Consider the following 19,632-nt stretch of genomic DNA (forward strand, 5'->3'; position numbering starts at 1 on the left):
TTTCTCCATTTATGGAACTGTCTTTGGGGTATTGATATCTCCGGGTAAAAAAATCCTAAAATCTTCCTTTTTACTGATTCTGGGACAATTGCAGCATTTTCCTGCTACAGAAGTTTCCCTTCTCCTTTGTATGTTGAAGACTGAGATGCTGAGGTTTGCCAGAGTGATTTATTTTATTTTATTTTTTTAATGTTCCCCTCCTTAAGGAATGTTAGAAGCATAAAGAAAAGGCTATAGGTAACCCATGGGTAAGGCTTTTGGAGGACAGAAAGAAAGCTGACTTTGATATGAATTCCCAGGCATGCCAGCCTCAAAACTCTGTGTAGGTTTCTAGTTGTGATGTACCATACAGCTTAGCCAAAAATAAATAAATTAATGTATGCAGCCTTCTATTCATCAGATAGTTTTTGCCCAATAAGTAGGCAATGGGAAAAGTCTGTTCATTTGCTTCAAAGTTGAGAAAGATGGAAATTATTTTTTTAAAGCATGCTTGTTGCAGTCAGTGTTAAACACGGTGCCTTGCAATATGAAGTGCTAAGTGGCCTACCGAATACTCTATTGTTTGCATGCCAGACTACTCCAAATATATCCTGTCTTTTAATGTGTCTTGTGACTGATTCCTATTTTTTTTATTTCTGTCACCAGGCTTTTTTCACGCTTGCACGGGACATTATGACAAAGCTCAACAGAAAAATGGTTTGTATTTCCAACTATCATACAAATTAGATATACTGAAATTACAGTTAAAATAACTGGCTTGTTTGAAGTCCTATCAAAAAGTTCCTGGGGATTGTGCATTTGTGTGAAATTGTTTTTATTGTTTGTTTGTTTGTTTTTACTGAGCAGCCTGAAACATGTGTTCTTTGTCAGTGTAACAGTATGATCCTTACTTTATTCAATGTCAAACTGTAGTCAATCCCTGAGCTAATAATTGAGATTTGGATTGCTAGATAAATGCTTCTTGTAAAAATAGGCAGTTTTATTAAGTTATTAACAGTCTGGTAACAAACTACTGCTCTCGGTTATTGTTTGTGTGTGTGTGTGTTGGGAGGAAGTGTAGGGGGAAACTAGGAAAGCTGAAGTTGTTTTTTTCCTGAATTTTATGATACTTTTTTCTTTTTCAGAATGACAACAGTTCGTCAGGGGCAGGTGGGCCAGTAAAAATAACAGAAAATCGATCTAAGAAGAGCAGCTTCTTTCGATGCACGCTACTTTGATGAACTTCTAATGATAGACTGCAGCACACTTAGAACCTTTTCTGCTTCTTTGAAAGCACAGGGTCACAAAGCCTCAGAAATAATACCACCAAGCTGCTGCTGAGAGCTCCATTGAACGTAGACTGCGATACACAAAATACCAAGTGGATTTTGCTCACTAAGCCTATTGACCTGTCAGGCTACTCTTTCTCAGATATGGAAGCTATGAAGTGGAGACACAAATGCAAGAGTTAACTTGTTTTCCTTTTTTACTTTCTGTTTTACTGCCTGTTGCAAAAGCTGCTATGTTTCTTTTAACTTTGCACATCCATATTAGCCTCTTACTGCCTGTTACAGCACAATCTTACATTTGTATTTGCACAGTTTGACTTGTAAGTAAGATTCTTAACAGATTTGTGCAGGTTTTTCCCTTATTTTTTTAAACAAATTTATTATTTTAAAGCAGAACAGCCGTGGGACAGAAAGTCTCACTTCCATTATTTTCCTTGCTGTATATTTACGGCCATGACTGCAGTATGGATGTTGTCACTCTTAATGATGAGAATTACTCTAACAATTGACATTTAATAATTTGTATGGGTTTTTTCTCTTAGATGCACAAATCTGTTCATGCAGAAGCCATGGCTTGTATTCTGAATGTAGTATGTTGCTTTTCTTTCTTTACCAGACTTAGCAAAGTTGTGTTCTGAATTGCCAGTCACTGTCTGATTTCACATATGCACCTTTCAGTTATTTTAATAAACACAGTGTCTTTCCTCACTTAACTTCCTTTGGTAGCTCAAACTGTCTGCACCTTTTTTGTTTCTGATGAGGAAGTGCACTCTGGAGTTGAAGTCATCATCACAAATTGGCCTCATCACTATCACTTAAGTGGCTTGTGGAACCTGAATGCATGAGTTTTGAATAATTGCTTTGTGGATTCATTTGCTCAGAAATGACTGCTCTAAAGGTGACTTTGATTTCTAGTGTAATACTAAGGATAGTCTGTTAATGTCTGTAAGTATTGGCCCTTGGCAACAGAGGTATCCAAAAGCTAGCTTCCTGTGCAGTTACTGAAGTTTTTCAAGTTCTGGCACTGTGGAAAATGTCACACTAGGGCTATAATGTAATATTAGTTATGTAGTTTATTCTGAATGTATGAAGCCCTCTTTGGTCTGCTCAAGCAGTTAAACTTTTTTCATCACGAACTGGTACAGTGACCTGGACTGTTAGAAGCAGAGTTGAAACTTAGTTGCCTTTTCTACTCAACTGAGCATTGTATAACCTAGTCTTTGTTCTACTACTTTTTTATTGTCTTCTGAAAAATTTCCTCAATGAGTGATTAAAACAGGTGCTTTAGTTCTGTTCATGTGCCAAACTTGGACCATTGTAAGCTTTAACTACAAGTTTGTGTCCAGTATGTTTGTTATTAGGGGATAGGTGGATTCTGTCATTGTCCGAGTAATGTCTCTGACGTGTTTGCTTTTGCTTCACTGCGTTATCTCAAGTTGCATACAGTGAATTGGTTGCTACTGCAGATAACTGCTTCATTTGTGGTGTCAGATGCTGAATTTGTCATCTTGGGTCCGTTAGAAATACTTTGAAAGTGAACAGGCCAAGAGCATTAGATGTGAAGACTTTTGATTTGAAAATATTTAATGTTAGTAGCTGGTTCCATAAAGTTTTGGGTGGTTAACAACCTGTCGCCACATTTAGTTTCATGGAAATAGTTACTTTAATTAGATGGTGAATCTCAACCTTCTGTTGCTGCACTTAAAATAAATAAATAAAAAATAAAGAAAAAAATCATAATGGCAACAAGGTTTAGTGGAAAAACAAAGCAACCCTAACTGCTCAGTTGTCTACCCTTGATGTTTTTCTTGGACAGGCTAAAGCAGTTATGCTTTCTGTATGGTTTAAAAAAAAAGTGCTTCTATACAGAAAGTGTTGTGACACCAATTATGAATGTTGTTTATTTTCAGTAATTTACCTCTGACTTAGTTGGTGTCGTAATACTTTGATTTTTATCTCAGGGGTTGTCTGCAAACCAAAACTGACATGTTCTGTGTTTGGCACCGTTTACAGAATGCTTTGTGTTGTTTTTCCTGTCTTCACTGTGTGGTTAAATGTATGTTCAATATTAGTCTCCATGAACTTCCCTTTGAAAGAGCCTGTAAGTAGTAGAGTCTATGAAGTGCTTCTTGAAGCAGCAGCGAATTGGGGTATCTGTTCTGTATTGGGGGTGGGAGGGGAACTTGCTATTTTCTTACATTTAGCTGTGCTAAACTGTACATAAATGTGAGGTAAGACCATAGGAAATTCACTTTATGCATGATAAAAAGATGCAGTAAATATTTCACTTTGCTTAATGTTCATGTAAAGTTCATCTTTTTCTATTTGTAGAAGAATTTAGTGCAATTTTGTTGTCCCCTGCTGAAACTGAAGAATTCTAATTTCATGTGGTCTTATGGATAAGGTAAAACGCAGATTTCTCTCTCTGTTTTGCCCCCACCCCTGTTCTCCAGCAGTATTAAATGGCTGAGTGGCTGCACTTTATCAGTGTGCTAACTTTTGGTCAATATAGACCTATTTCTGTGTACAGTCTGCTTTGTCAGACAGAAAACTGTGCTGTATCTTAGCGTGCAAATCAGCTGTATGTTTTACTGGGATTTTTTAGCTATATTTTGCTTTAGACAAGCGGGTGATGATAAATGGTATGTTTTGCCTAGGCATCAGATGCTGGGTACTACAGGCTTTTCTAATATCAGTATGATTGTTTTGTGCAGTCTCTGTTGCTACATTGCTCAAGTCTATATAACCTAAATTTTGAAGGACTCAACTATACCTCAGTCAACTAGTTAGTATTTTCATGTTCATTAGAGTGAAAGTCAGAATTATTCATTAAGCAGCAAATGTATTTCTGTTTTGATCCAGAAATCGCCATTAACCTTTTTAGGAAAGGCAGGTGTTTTTGATGGATTTTGATAAAAAGAAAAACACACTGCTTATGCTGTTTTTTTTTTTTTTTTTTTTTTTTTGAAATATTTCTTTCCCCATGCCTGTGCACTATATCTTGACCAATATTTTTCAAAGTGGTTCAAAAAGAAGAGAGAACCCGGTGTCAGTGCTTTGCAATTTTAGCTTTGTCTGCTCAGCAAAACATGCACAAGAAGTTTTTGTTGAGTGTATATAGAATATTTGAATTACTTACTGTCTGGAAGTTCTATTATTGTAATTGCTTAAACCACTCTTAAAACCCAACATAGCTGACTTTTCTACTTGGGGGACAGTCTCAAAAATGCTAATTGACGTTTCAGACTTGTAGTTGTAGGGTGTTGTTTGTTGGTTTTTATTTTTGTTTTTTCATTAAGTATTTTCCATTGTAAGTACATTTCCCATTCTAGTCTGCTGAAGTTGAATTAAGTCATTTTCACAAGTGAAAGGAGTCTTGAATATACTTATTGCATTAAAATATTGTGAATGGATAATGATTTGAAAGTACATGAATGATATGTAAAATGCATAAATGTTATTTGTGGAAATACACCTGTTATTTGGTTATATATTAATGTAACTGAAATTTTGCAACGTTGAGGATTGATTGGTCTGTAGGTGATAGATTTTTTTTTTCTCCATTCACTGAACTGCTTATGCCATTCTCATTCTTATAAATAAAATTTGTATTTCTCTCTTCCACAAAAGCAGGATTTCCATTGATTTTTCTTGTTTCTGGCAAATTTAAGTATTTTAGTGCATTCCTATGGCCTTACAAACATTTTTGCAAATAAAACTTCAATTACAGTTATTTTAATGCAATGTAGCTACTAAATTCAGACTAGAAAGTATAGCCCTTGAGAAAATGCTTAATTTTGAAATAGAATTGTTCTACTGTGTGTGTTTAAGCACATTTTTATCTTTGGTCAAAGGTGTAATGTGAAAAGCTCCTGCAGATAAAGTGATCTTGTCATGTGATTAACCTGTAAGCCTAATCATTAATTGTGTTTTGACGTGTATAGATGAAAAAAATAATCCTTCCCTCTCCAAAAAAAAAAAAAAACACACTTCAAATTCCAATGGTTTTATTATTCCATGTGAATTTTTTTTTTACAATAACATGTCTCAAATAAAAGTTAAATAATTAAAAGTTATTTGGAGTATTTTGTATGAAATATTCCACGTAGTTTTTAGATGGTTGTCATTTCCACTCTATTTTCAACATATCTGTTGTGGAAAGGTGTCCAGCTGAGTTGTATATGTAAAGCTGTGTTTAACTTCAGTGTTAAACCACAGGTATTTTTTGTATGGCTTTCCTTATACCTAAACTTCTGTTCTTCAAGTGTATCTGAAATGTCCCTTATTCCTGTAGTGATCACTTTTCATAGAAATTAAATCTATTATTTCAATGACCTTATGCATGCTTCATAATGAACAATTTTTTCCAGTGTGTCATGTAAAGTTACTTCCCAAGTACCTCCTGAGCAGCACCAGCAAAGATACCTTGAGAAACAGTCTCCAGTTTGACTAAGAATTATGTAGTCACTTAAGCTGTTAAATCTTTTTTTTTTTTTTTTTTTTTTTGTAGAAGGTAAGATCTTACTTTTAAGTAACCTGAGGCGCAAATGTCATTAATACATTAAATATTGTTTGTCCAGCTTCATTCAAAACCATATAGAGAGGGATTTAACAGAAATGTTTGCAATTATATTCACAATAGTTCTTGACTTGTAAATTAGTGTGGTTTGGAAGGAAGTCACAATTGGTATGAAAATTTAGAGAAGTTAAGGAAAGAATGGTTTTGTCTACTCAAGACCAAAGTTGATTAATGGTTGAGATGCCCAATTGGGCACACCGAAATATATAGGAGTAGTACTTCACCATGGATTACAAGTAGCTTCTAAAATTTTTGCTTTTTACATGTTCCTGTAGTAAACTTCATTTAGCTGAAAGGATGTATCACATCTTTTTACCTCCAATAAGAGCAAGCTGTAGATGCCTATCCTTACTTTGTTTTCTTTAATCAGACTGCTTCTGGTAGACAAGTTTTGCTTTTTTAGGACAAACTGTTCAAACACTGTCTTGCAAATCCTCTTTATCTGAACTGGTTCTAGATACTTGGCAGTCCTAAAATTACTTCTGTGAGTCCTTCAGTTCTCACAGAAATCAGTGGCATGCATCTACATCTCAGTAACATTTAATATAGATTTGTGTTCTCCACCTGTTAAAGGGAAATATCAAGCATACTTACACTGCACAAAACTGGTGATTTATTACAGTTCCTGCATCTATTTTTGATTGTAGACTAGGAGTTACCATAAAAGTAGTTCTAGCACACTTACAGACTAGGGGCAAGTTGTTGGTATACATGTAGAACCTATCCAGTTTTTATAATTCAGTAAATTGCTTTTTTCTAACTTAGTTGACTAGTGGCTCTTCAGATTTCCTGAGTTATATCAAGGTCATCAACACAATATAATATTAGACTCCTTTTTAAAGAAATTATTTATAATCATTGGATGCATACATAAAGCTTTTATGTTGCATAATATTCTTGCCATCTAGTGGTTTAAAGAAAGGTCATGGAAGTATGCAGAGAATTTTTAATGTTCTAGGATATTTCATTGTTTCTTCATTTTTATTTTTTACTCTGTCTTCAGAGCACATGAGCATTAAACTTCTGGTATGAATTAGAGTTAACATATCCTCTGAGCAAATGCTTAGTGCATATTATTCCTTCAGTCTGAAAAACAGTTTTAAATTTTAAGCAGGATATAAGCATTTCCCTCATCCGAGGAATTAACACGTTTAATGAATTGTGGAAAATGAGCAAAAAACACTAATATTGGATATGTTGCATTGACTTCAATTCTGTAAAAATTATGTACAAACTCAGTAATTGTTCAGCATTTCACTCTTACTTAGTATTAAACATCTTGCTTGAGGAGATGACTGAGATGACTTTCTGCAGTTAGAACTTGTGGCACTGTTCCAAAGGGGTGTCCAAAATACACAGCAGTAACTGGAATCCCCAGGCCTTTCATTTGGCAGTGGTCTCTGAGACTGAGGTAGTAAAAGATATTAGTGATAGATGAACTTGTTTCAAAATTGCTTTTAATTTTTTGGGGAAAGTGTCACTGTGGCCACCAACTTTTCTGACTTGATTAGACACCTTTTGTGAAACAGCATAGAAAAGATTACACTGCTGTAAATGTACTTACCTCGTGACAGAAAATGGCAAACTCAAGAACTGCTACGCTGGCACCTTTCTCAACTGCTACGTTCATGACTGGAGACAGTTTTCAGCACCATTTCATGTACCACTGGCAATGTGCTCATCTCGAAGCTCATCTCTAAAGAAAACAATATTTAGCCAATTATTTATGGTTTACTTGTAGCTATGTTAATACATTTTTTTAAAAGGAAAAGTTGAATGTTTATTTTCAAGACTGTTTTCAAATCTCTAGGGTTACTTTTCCTTTTTTTTTTTTTTTTTCCTCCAGGCACCATAGCAACTAACTAGTTCTGGTATGTGTTCTAGATGAAGGATGACACATTCTCCCGAAGTCTAAGCACCTTTTATCCATGAGTTTAAAGTCTCATGCTACTGCGTACTGCTTCTAAGCTTCTTCACCTGCAATGCACTGACTGTAAAACCCGCGTTTATGCTTTGAACCAATAAAATACAAGGAAGGCGCAAGTGTGTGTCTTAGTTTGTAAGTCGTTTTGCACGGGTAAGTGTACTTGAACTCAGGCCATGGCTAAACAAATGTGTAAAACAGGGGCCACAGCTCCCCTTTGTAAGCACTTCCCTTCCAAATCTATTTGACCGCCCTGTCGCCCCGGCCCCCACCCGCTGCGGGGCTCCGTCCCTCACAGGGGAGAGGACCCGGCCCCGCTGGGGGCCTGCAGGGCGACCACCAGGGGCGGCTCCGCCGCTGGGCAGGGCCGGGCCGGGCTCCGGCAGCGGGCACCCCGCAGGCCCCGAGGCGCGGCCGCAGCGCCGCCTCTTTCCCGCCCTTTCTCCTCAGCGCTGGGCGCGGCCCCCGCACAGAGCCTCCCTCACAGAGCCCGGATCCGCTGCGCTCCGGCCCCTCGGGCAGGGCAGGGCAGGGCAGGGCAGGGCCGGGCGCTTTTCGCTTTTGGTGGCGGCGGCTGCTCGTTACCGGCCTCTTCCCCTGCCTCTCCTCAGATGTTCCTGCGGGGACGCGCCCTGGGGCCCGCCGGCCTGAGGTGCCGCTACCCCGAGCCCTCAGGCAGCTCCTCGCAGTGCTCTGCAGAGCCCTGCCTCGGCTCTAAACGCCCCGAGGCGGCCTCCCTGGGCCAAGCGCTGGGGTTGCCAGGTAAACGCTGCACCGCTTGGATGCTTTGTCGTCAAGCCGAACTGCTGCTCGGGGGTTAAACAAAACAGGACAAAACAAAACAAAAACGGCGGGGGAGGTACTGGGGGCACCTCCAGGCCTGGAGCCCGCCCGCGCCCCGCTCTGGCTCTGCCCTGAGGTTTCGTGTAACCCTTCAGAGCCGTGGTTTCAGCCTGGGGGCCTGGCAGGTGTTCCTGGAGCCACTGTAGGGGACACACTTCACAGAAAACGTTTTCAGGCACTGGTCTGCTGTGTTTTCTCACACGGTGTAATCAGGGAACTTGTTCCTCCCTCTGGAGAGATGTACTTTGCATAAATCGCAAGGGTAATTTCACTGGTTTTAACCACATCAGAGATGAAATTGCTGTCCACATCAGAGATGAAATTGCTAGTTTAATTTTGAAATAAAAAAATCACTTTTTGCTTATGGGAAACATACTTTTATTTAGAATGCATTTCTTTTGTGGTATTCACTCTGCAACTCCCTAACCAATGCATTTGCCTCATGGAGATCCTTAATCAGATTTCAGGTAGAATTTTCAAATGCTGGTGAGAAACGCAATATGAATTATAGTTGTGGGGTGGGTTTGTTTGTTTGTTCCTCTTTGGTTCAAGGGAATTCATTTGGCTGGTGTCCCTGCTGCTGCCTTCCCTTTTGTGGTTTATTACTGTGCAAATTCATGGTAGCGATTATGCAGCACTACAGAAAAACTGGCCCTTTCCAGAGGTGTTTTGTGTTCTGCCACAGAACTGTTCCCATTTACCTACTACAGACTTTCACAGTAAACCGTTTGACATCTCCCATTTGCTGGAGATTCCTTAAATGTGGAATCATTGGGCAGATAGCTAAGAATTGGCAGTTCTCTTGTGGTAATAAACTTGCTCAAGAGTTAGGTTGAATAATGGAAAATAGAGCAATTGCAGTCTTAAAGCAACTAATGAAACTTAAGAAATTGGGGTCTATGATGCAAAATGGAGATCAATTACAGGTAGGGTTAACAGAAGAATTAACCCTCAAACTTCCTTCCATAGTAAGGGCCACCTCCTGGAAAGAAAGAGAATTTAGAAGTATATTGCATTTATCATGGCTCTTCATTAAAGTCAGTTAGAACAAACTCCGTTTCAGCTATATATTTGGAAGTTTACATGAGTCATTGCTATAACTGCTTGTGAGTTTTCTGCAACTTGTGACGCCATAGTTCTTTATGTAAAGATAAAAGCGATTAAAGACAATACACTTACCAAACTCTATTTTGCTGAAAGATAGGGAATCAAGTATTTAATTTGAACTTTAATAAGATTTTCCCCCTTATTTAAACTCCATCTAAATGAGAAGACAAAATTAATGCAGTCAGGTAGGTTTTCTGAGAAGTGGGCTGCAGCGTCAGATAGTATTATATCACGATACGTTGCCTTGTGACAGCTGTATGAGATGTCATATCAGTGAATATAGTTGCGAGCAAATGCGCACTGTGCTGACCTGCGTTTGCATGCACAGCTTAGGCATCCAGCACTCAGTGATACTTATCTGACCACACAGTCATCATTGTCTTGACATAAACGTCGTTGTCTTTTATGGGTAGCTTTCTATGATTCAGGTATATGTGCAAAAAAATAGTGAGGTTGTTTCTGCCAGTTAATTTTAGATACTAAACCAAGTTTTTTTAATATTTTTATTTTATTTTTTAATGCTCAGTTTCCAAATGACAAGTGAAAACTTTGACATGCTCCAGCAAATCTTTCCAGAATCTTCTTTCTTAGGGGAGAATTGTAAGTGATACTATCTATTAACAACATTGCTTAATACTTCTGATTTTCAGCTGGTGAGCAAAGCTCTAAACAGCCCCTCTACCGTGATAACATACTGCCACAATCACTTGCTTCACTAACTCAAGACCTAAAGATTCATGAGCTTTCTATTTTTAAAGATGTCAGGTGTTCCAGTGCCAAGTCTCCAACACAAGTTTGTCATTCTTGATCTAGAGCAGTGGTTTCCAACAAGTGATGTCAGCCTCCTTGCAGAGGTTCATCCACATCACAAGTCAGACTTACTGTGCAAGCAATAAAAGAATGTATGACATGACGTGATGCGTGTGTCCCTCTGGAGCTGATATTTCAGGGAACCCACAGTGCCACAAGGAAGTGGCAGCAGGCAGCTGGGGAAGGTGAAATGTAGCCATAGAAACCTTCTCTCGCCTACTTGAACTCACTCTTCGTTTCCTCTTCTCTGGTCAGCAGTAAGATGTCCCAAAAAAGGCTGGGTTCCAGGCTTCTCCTGGGGCAGGGGGCTAAGAGTTAATGAGTCTAATTAGCTGGCATCATGTGGATGGTGTGAGGAGGTGACCTGAGTGAGGTCTTCCTGAAATGGCTGGAAATCGTTCATCTCCAGTAATGTTTTTTAGCAGCAGCTGAATGAATACTTGACTCTGAAGCCACTTATTATCAGTCTTTTCTGAAAAAGCAATTCTGATTCTTTTGAAAACTTCAAAAAGCGATTGTCACAGGGTCGCATTCTGAACAGAGCTTATCATCCCTAAAGTTGGAATTGAATTTAATTATTGAAAACGCGAAATATTTTAAAGCTCTGTATATACGTGTGTGTGTGTGTATGTACATGTATATATATACTATATATATATATATATATAAAGCTCAGTATATACTGGATTCAGAATTTCCTCTTTCCTCCAGATCACTAGGTTGTGGTCAGTTTTTTTTTGCCTGTTGTGAAGTGTGGACAAAAACTGACCCCCTCTTAATAACATTAAAATTAATTGTTTGTTATAATGTCCCAGAAAATATGTAAGTATGTCATGTATGGTTGCTGATAAAATTATAAATAAAATAAAATTAAAATAAAACAAAATAGTTTGCTTTAGGTCTTCTCTATTTTTTAATATTAATTTTAATTACTTTTTTTTTTTTTTTTTTTTTTTTTCAGAAAAGCAAAGGCTTCATAACTATAAGCCAAAAAGAAACTGTATTTGTCTGTGCTGCACAGTTGTCCTATGGTAAGTCGAATGGAGACTAAGCCGCTTAACAAATGTTCAAATGAACCAAATTTAATTTTTTGCGTAAACGTTAGACATTTAATGTCATGTAAGACAACAGATGATTGATTCTATAAGACAAAAGTTATTTTTGCTGGTATTAACTCAAGTTGTTAATGAAAACACTGCAATTGCTAGGATTATCTTTTTCAAATTGTTTTGCAATAATTGATTAATTCTTGTAAATAACACTGTGGTTATTAGGTATTATCATTTGTACTTTAGAAAGGATGGAATATATGTAAATAGCTTTCTGAATAAAATACATAAAACACCATTCTGAAGGTCATCTCCATAGGAACTGAAAAAAAAGGGGGAAATTTGATCAATTAGTTAGTAAATATTACTAAAAATTACTTAAAATTCAATATTTTTTGCTCTTTACACCTATGCATGAACAACCAGTTTTGTGGTGAAACGTCTGGCAGCGTATTTTAATACATTGCTCTGTAGCGTTATTCCAAACCTACATATTTATTTCTGTGAAAGTGATATGACTTTTGGATGGATTTACTGTTCTACTGTACTCTATAAAAATAGCCTTTAATTACTAGTCGTTGCTGGCTGAAAAATGTTCTTCTTTCTGTGAAGAGATGTGGTCATAATACCATCCGACTTTTTAATAAAGTTGGATCTACTCTATATAAGAATATATTTTTAATGTCTTTTAAAGTAGGAAGGTAGAAGGTACGTATTTGCTCCAAATGGGAGTCTGTGGACTTCCACTGGTATCTCCATGATGGTTAAAACATTTGACAATAATATTTTATGAATAATACCCTCACATATTTGCAAATAAAGTTTTCAAAAATCACATTTTGAAAATCATACAGTTTTTTTGTTAAAGTTATGGTGAGCTCTGCTGGGAAGACCAATTACAACAGTCATGTTTTTACTGTGTGTCAGCTGGAAACCATTCTTGCAGGCAGAACTTTCAGCTTGAATTGAAATCAGTTTGAAAAGAGGAAAGGCAGTCTATTCAAATATGTATTTCTGTGCTTTACTTGGTATCTGTGTGGTGAAGTGCTTCAGAGAAATAGAGAAACGTTTTTTGTAGGCCAGCTGTGTATGTTGAAGGTCACAGAATCACAGAATTTCTAGGTTGGAAGAGACCTCAAGATCATCGAGTCCAACCTCTGACCTAACGCTAACAGTCCCCACTAAACCATATCCATATCCCTAAGCTCTAAGGTAGTGGATCCAATTAAGTAGTTTGACCCAATGCTGTACTAACCAGAAAGGATTTATCCTGAAGGTCTTGGAATATGGTCCTTACCTGTAGTAGCTTGTAGTAGCTGTGATTTCCCAGAACATGAGTTCTTTTACTTTCTGTTGCTGAAGATTGCAGCAGTATGGAGCGATGGCAGCTCTCCTGTCCGTTGCTTTTCTTAACACCTTTTGACTTCATCCCAATAAGCAGTTATTCTTATTTGTCTTCATTTTTATTAAGAATAGATAGAATTCTATGTCCTGTCATAGAGCTTTGGATAAACAAGAAGCCAGCAGAGCTAGAGATCACTGCAATGTTCTTCACAAGGTATTTCCAGTCTCTCAGTTTGTAAAAATATATAATTCTCTGATGTTATAATTTCAACCTTTCCCACTTTTTAGGGTGGGGCACCCTGACAGTTCAGTTGTGTTTTTGTTGTTCTGGTGTTGGGTTTCTTTTTTTCTTTTTTTTTGGAGGGGTGGTGGTGTTTTTTGATGTTTTTGTTTGTTTGTTTGTTTGTTTTGTGTTACTGGAAACTTAGTTTCTTGCTTTGCTAGAAAGTTTATTCTTTGTATTTACTAAATACAGGGAAAAAAAGAATGAGAGGAAACTTGAAAAATGTCTGAAGAGTATAAAATCTCCACTGCACCATCCTCCTTCACCTTTCCATTTTTTGCATAGCAATTTCTAAAGGAAAGGCCCTCTTTGATAGCCCTGCAGAGGGCATATCACTTCTTGTTAAGGAAAAAAATGATTCAGCTTCTAAGCAGTCTTCTGGAAATATGAATCAGTGAACATAAATACTTAGGATCAAGGTGTCTGTGAAAATATGGTGTGTTATTAGTTGAAGAGAAAGGGCAGCTTTACTTGATTAAATCAGGAGTGAGTTAGATCTATGCAAAGTTACTCAATTTTTATTCATAAATTTTGACAGCTGTGTGTGTTAGCAATAATTGATAGAAAATGCATTAATAATCAGTTGCTGTCATAGCCTAAAAAGCCTTTGGCTTTCCTAGAGAGACGTTTGGGTTGGGGACTGTTAAATTTATATTGTACATACCTCCAAAAACATTTTAATATGCTGAAGACTATCAGTACATAGTTCAGTAGAAAAATAATCCTTAAGTAATTCCACTTGGCTTTTAATTCCTTGTTCCGTAGTAAGCGTTCCAGCATTCATGTTTATTTTTACATTTCCTTTTGCTATTGTTTCCAAACTCAAATGCGTGGTGTTGAAAGGAAGTACAAGACATAACTTTTCTGACTCAGCTTTCTGATCTGTAAGTCACTAGGTGGTGCCATTTCACTTCTCTGGGATCACAAACTGTCTTGCGTATTATTTTTAATAATGGTTGATAATAATGTTTTGAAGAGGAATTACTTCCTCTTCAAATAATTTTACTTTGGGGTTCTTTTTTGAGACTATTTTTTGGGCCTATGCAATATACACATACTTTGTACAAATATATTGTTTTAGTGAAAATGTGCAAAATTTCTAAGTTCTGTTCTTTTAAATTGTCATAAGCTTTTAGTTTACATATATTTTGCTGACTTTGATAATGAGACCCATTTTGATTAAAATGCCAATCTTAAATTTAGAATTGTTTGAGATTTTTTTTCCTTTTCTTCCTGAGGGTTATATACCCTCAGCTAATGTGAATTAAGATACAGATTACTTCAGTTGAGTTATAGCAATTCTTGTTCACAGACTGTTGCTTCCTAGATTTCTGTGACTGTAATAGGATTTGAGAAGAGGTTAACAGTGACACATTTATGTTTCTTGCTGCGGGCCTTGGATACCACAGAAGCAGCTTTGTGCAGTGTAGTGTAACAGGCTGAAAGTTGTACAGGGAACTTTTGCATCACAATTTCATTTTGGAAAGCTACATGGTAATTTAGTGAATTGTCACAACAGGTGTGCTAATTAAGAGCTAGGTAGGTGCTAGTTGTGGGTATTATTTCCAGCTTTAAACACTGACTTCTGTTTAACTGGTCAGAAATAGGAAGGATTACAAAATCATTTTTGCAAAATGTTTTTGACACTTATTTTTTAACCACTTAAATGGAGAGAAAGGCAAAGTAGAACTTAACATTCATGGGAATGCTTTTTATTAATTAATTTATTTTGAATGATCTTAGTATCAGCTGATGATTTGCTGTCCAAAAGTCGTCTCCAGGTGAGGAGCAGTGTTACAGAACTGTAGCTGCTATGTTGGGACAGAAAATCTTTTTTTTTTCTTTCTTTTTTTCTCTAATGAGTGGCCAAGAAGAAATGAGATAGGCTAAGTATAGAACAATTTTATGGGTTTCAGAAAAAGTCTTGAATAAATAAGTTTTCTAAAGCTACAGGTTAAGCCAGTTACGGTTCTAGGTTAAAATGTGTGCAGACCTGGAGCCTCTGGGACGGTCAAGAAAGGCTCCTAATCAAATTATCTGAAATTGCCACCACCAAAACAATTAACTGGGCAGTGTTAGCTGCTTGGTTCCCCGAGGCTTTCAAGCTGTGATGTCTTTGTTACTTCTTACTTGCTTTGTTAAGGGCAAGGCATGTAATAAACATTCATGTTAAAGAAATTGAAAGCATCTGCTGGTGCTTGATACTTGCTCGTGTCAGCCTACACTATTCCTGGCAGTCAGACACATCCACTCGAAGTGCTCTACAGCCATGTAAGGCCATCCAGCAGTCAATGATGTTTTCTCATGGAGTCTGAAAGCTGAACATGATGGGAAATTTGTATGTGTTACAAAGTCTTCAGTTTGCTTTTACTGGGCTTAATTACAGTAGAGGGAATTTCAAGTCTATCTGTAAATGTTTACTTGTTGAATAGTCTGCCAAACTGAAACAGGGTGTCAGATTTTACTTTTGTTTAATGTTTCTGATTATGTGGCATTTTTGAAATGTAGAACATGTAAATACTGCCTTCTTTTAAAGAGGTCTGTAGGGTAGGTTATGCTCCCGTTTACATTTTCTAGTAATGAAGAAAAATGTTGGTCTTTTTAAAGTAGAAGGAAAACCAAGGAAAAATAAAACAAAGTGAAAGCACTATTAAGATAGGCTTTGCAGGTTAACAATGGAACCCTCACAGTGTCTATCTGAATTTTTATGTCCCAAACTGTATTAATGGTAAAAAAACCCTGCTGTTACCAAGTTTCTGCTGCAGGTAATGGTCACCAAAACCATCATCCAGCCCCACTGCAAAGAGAACTTTGACTGTCTTAGAGCTTGTAGAAGAAACAGCATTTCCCCATTGCCTATTTTAAAACACAGGTGGTGTCCAGCACTGACAAGATTCTTTGGCTGCATGTGATATCTTTGGAAAAAAAAAAAAAAAAAAAAAGGAAAGCAGGGAAAGCATTATCTATTTGTAGCCTGTTGTCTTTTTTTTTTTTTTTTTCCTCTCAGATTATGCTTTTTTTATTATACTACTCTGTTTATGCCCCAAAATCTTTGAAACCCATTGGCCAATTTCCACAAAATCAGGCAAATGATTGAATCATTACAAGTGTCTTCTAGGACAGAAGAGCTCCAGTAGGTAGTCCCCACTGAGGGACAAGTATTGCCTTGTCTGGCTGACGGGGAATTTAGCCCACACACATTGACCAGATCATGAAGGAGTGTATAGAACCAGACTGGCCATGTCTTCTGCTGCCTTACCCACTCAGGAGGCAGAAAATATAGGAGACAAGGAAGGAAATGAGCTGTTGCAGTGAAATCCTGAAATCCCCTGTGGAAGATGTTGATGAAGTGAGAGTTAATATGGTTTTAGAAGAAAATGTTGAGACTTGAACTGCTATGGTAGAGAAGCTGGCAGAGTTAAGGGATGGAAAGTGAGTGGGAGCTGGAGTTACCCCTGTTGGGGCATACAGATTCAAGTTAGAACAAGCTATTCAAATCTTGTAGGAATGGAAAGAGTAAATCTTGGGATAGGCACAAAAGGACAATTATTTAGATGAAAGCGTGTGTGTGGCAGGCAGTTTGCAGTTTTTCTGGAGCCTGCATTTGTGCAATGCACGGGTGAATGGGATTCTGTGACCACTGAAGCAGGCCCTTAAGAGGTGCAAATCACAGTATGGTAATGGGATATGGATTTGGGCAGAAGGTGGTGCAGAATAAATGGAGATAACCTTTAGAGTTTGTACAGTTGGTTCCTTGCTGACTCTGGAGTCCAATGATACACTTTCTTTTGGCATTCGTGACTCTGGCCATTATTTGGTGCATATTTTCTGGGGTGTTTTAGGTTTTGATGCTTGCAAAAAAAAATAAAAAGTAAAGAAAATAAATGGTTGACAGTGATGTTGGTTGGTCTCAGCCACTTGATGATATTGGATCTGGTGGGCTCACCAACCAGTTTCATTTTCTTAATGTCTCAACAGTAGGAGAAGAGGAAGGTGGGGCAGATAGATGATCGGGCCACTAGAAAATGAGCAGAGGTACAAACTGATGATTTATATGTACTATGAAAGGAGAATATTCACTCATTAGTTGTCTGATTCCAGGTATCCAGCTACTCAGCTGTGAGATGGCAGTAATTTCCCTATGTAGTTAACTATGCCCCTTCACTTTGGGGTTATTGTGTGTGCTGACCACGAGCACTGCAATGGATAAAACCTCTGGGTCAGCCCGCTGTGGCTAATATGCTGCATGTTACATGATTCTGGGATTTTTGAAAAGCTCTAATTTCTTTCAAATGTCATGCCTTTCATTTCACTCCCCACTAGCTGTTTCACGCCAGCTCTCTCTTCTCATGTGAAGAACTCTGGTTATTTATGTTCCTACTACTTAGTTGCAATAGCTATATATTTTCCTGGCAAATCTTCTTGTGTCCTTGCTGTGAAGGTAGTACAGAAATATCCTTTGTTGTCCTGGTCCTCATGGGGACTTGGACTGACTTTCTTCACTGCAAGTAGATGCTTTAAAAATATGAAATGCTCCTTATTATGAAGAAACAATGACTTCTGTTTAGCCCACCAGCATTCCAAGTAATGTCTAATATAATCTCTCATCTCTCTACACATTTAGAAAGAATAACTGGTGCCTTCTTGAATTTAGGGGAAAAATCAATATTTGTTTACTTCATAACTTGGCTTTTGTAAAGCAAATACACAATTAAAACCTTATGGACACCATACATCTCAGCTTAGTTGCAGCTTCCTAAAATAATAAAATAAATGATTAAATATTAAACTTACATATTTAGTGACAGATTTAAAGTTGAGGGCTATGTGTTAAATTTAGATGAGAATTAATGTTGATCTTGCTACAGCATTAATAAAAATAATATTTTATCTTAATACAGTAAGCTTTGCATTAGCAAACAAAATCCATTCTCTTCCAGCATTTTCACTGAAGTTAAGAATTCTTTTTAAGCTTCTATATTTCACAGACTTTGTCAGAAATTAAATTTTACTTTCCTTGAAGTAATCCTTCAGGATATACTTTCAAGCATAACATATAATACATACAGAACTTTTTGTGACTTAATGCTTTATGAGCAGATTTTGAAATAGTTGTGCAATATGTGTTGTACCATTACACTGCTCACACTAGAGAAAATATAAAAATGTTTGTCACGATCCTAGTGTATAATACCTTTTAGTAGAATAGTCTTAAGACTAATCTACCAGTTGAAACAAACTTGTTAGAAGTTGACCTTGTTATATATGCTACGATAGGATGTCATAGAATAACTTATTTCTGAAGGGGAAGAAAATAAGATCAAAACAGGTAGTGTCTATTTTGGTAACCGCATCCTGAGAGATTAAATGCCTGACTAAACTCAGAATAAAGACAGTCCAGTCCGTAAGGCACTTCTGTGATGATATCCATGTTTTTTTACAAGAAGTGAATGCTCTTGAGCTTGAACATAAGACTGTATAGTTGCTGTGTAGGTGCATTGTTATATGAAGGAATGGATTTCCTTATATCACAAGGAAATGGGAGCTCTACACCCCTTGTGGCATCTAACACTTTCATTTCTTTTTCTAGCTTACATTACTTAGGCTTCATTTATGCTATTATAGTTTCAAAAATGGATACTTCCATTTAAAAGAAAAGAGTGAATTGTTTTAAATTTATTGTGGTGGTGTGTTAGCTACACCTGTTTTTGTGATCATGTTTGATTTTCCAGACATGAAATGTTGTCCGTGTGAGAATGACAAAAACGTCCTGAAATATATTTAAAACATATACTTTAACAGGTTTGTTAAATGATAGCAGCTAACGGAGCCCAGACAGCGCAGTTTAAGACTGCTTCAGCTCAGGAACCACTGACAGTGTAAACTGGTAATACAATGTTACTTCAGATCCACAAATTCAAGTGTGATTGTGCTTTCAAAGCAGCATGGATTTCTTAGGAAGACTCTATGAATTAGAGAACCTTGCAAGTAGGAGTAGCAGCAATATGATTTGTGATAGTCCCTCTTTGGTTTGTTCTTTCTAAAGAAATAGTTCTAAAGGACATGCTTTTTGCCTAATGTGTAACATGTTTTCTGTGCTGGTAATGTGAGAGTTTTTCTCACAGTCAGCGTATATTACTTGGCTGAGGTTTTTACGTATTTCTTTTTTTTGCTTTTTTTTCTTAACAGATGCCAAGGATGTTGCATGCAAAAGACAGTGATCAACATTTGTAATTAGCTGAGATGAAGATTAAAAATGAAATAAGAGAACCTGAAGAAACATCTTAAAATATTATCTGTTCTTGTCTTTAGAAACCTGTATGTAGAGAGTAAGTAATACTCCCTTTCACAGACAAATGCTACTTTTGAAGTAATGACAGACATTTCAACAAGATGATCTCTGTGTGCTTATTTGTGTGAGGCGA

General features: G+C 37.1%; 1 protein-coding gene and 1 long non-coding RNA gene across 5 annotated transcripts in view; both read left to right on the forward strand.

The window, feature by feature from the left end:
• RAB8B (RAB8B, member RAS oncogene family) overlaps window positions 1–7,890 on the forward strand; it is a 28,560-nt gene extending 20,670 nt beyond the window's left edge. The window contains exons 7-10 of one of the 4 annotated variants that reach the window (XM_027466057.3): window positions 646–696; window positions 1,125–1,149; window positions 3,600–3,672; window positions 7,694–7,890. In XM_027466057.3, the coding sequence (XP_027321858.1) occupies window positions 646–696; window positions 1,125–1,149; window positions 3,600–3,649 (126 nt within the window). In that variant the 3' untranslated portion in view covers window positions 3,650–3,672; window positions 7,694–7,890. Of the gene's footprint in view, window positions 1–645; window positions 697–1,124; window positions 5,345–7,693 lie in introns of those variants that run through there. The other 3 variants (XR_011811875.1, XM_027466056.3, XM_027466055.3) reach the window with 3 other exon arrangements.
• Window positions 7,891–8,394: 504 nt separating this feature from the next.
• Window positions 8,395–19,599, forward strand: LOC140003372 (uncharacterized). The gene is made up of 3 exons (XR_011811877.1): window positions 8,395–8,533; window positions 11,493–11,562; window positions 19,397–19,599. It is a non-coding gene; the product is annotated as an uncharacterized lncRNA (long non-coding RNA).
• Window positions 19,600–19,632: the final 33 nt, after the last annotated feature.

The sequence above is a fragment of the Anas platyrhynchos genome, chromosome 11 (assembly GCF_047663525.1).
Source record: "Anas platyrhynchos isolate ZD024472 breed Pekin duck chromosome 11, IASCAAS_PekinDuck_T2T, whole genome shotgun sequence".
In the NCBI taxonomy this organism is placed as follows: domain Eukaryota; kingdom Metazoa; phylum Chordata; class Aves; order Anseriformes; family Anatidae; genus Anas; species Anas platyrhynchos.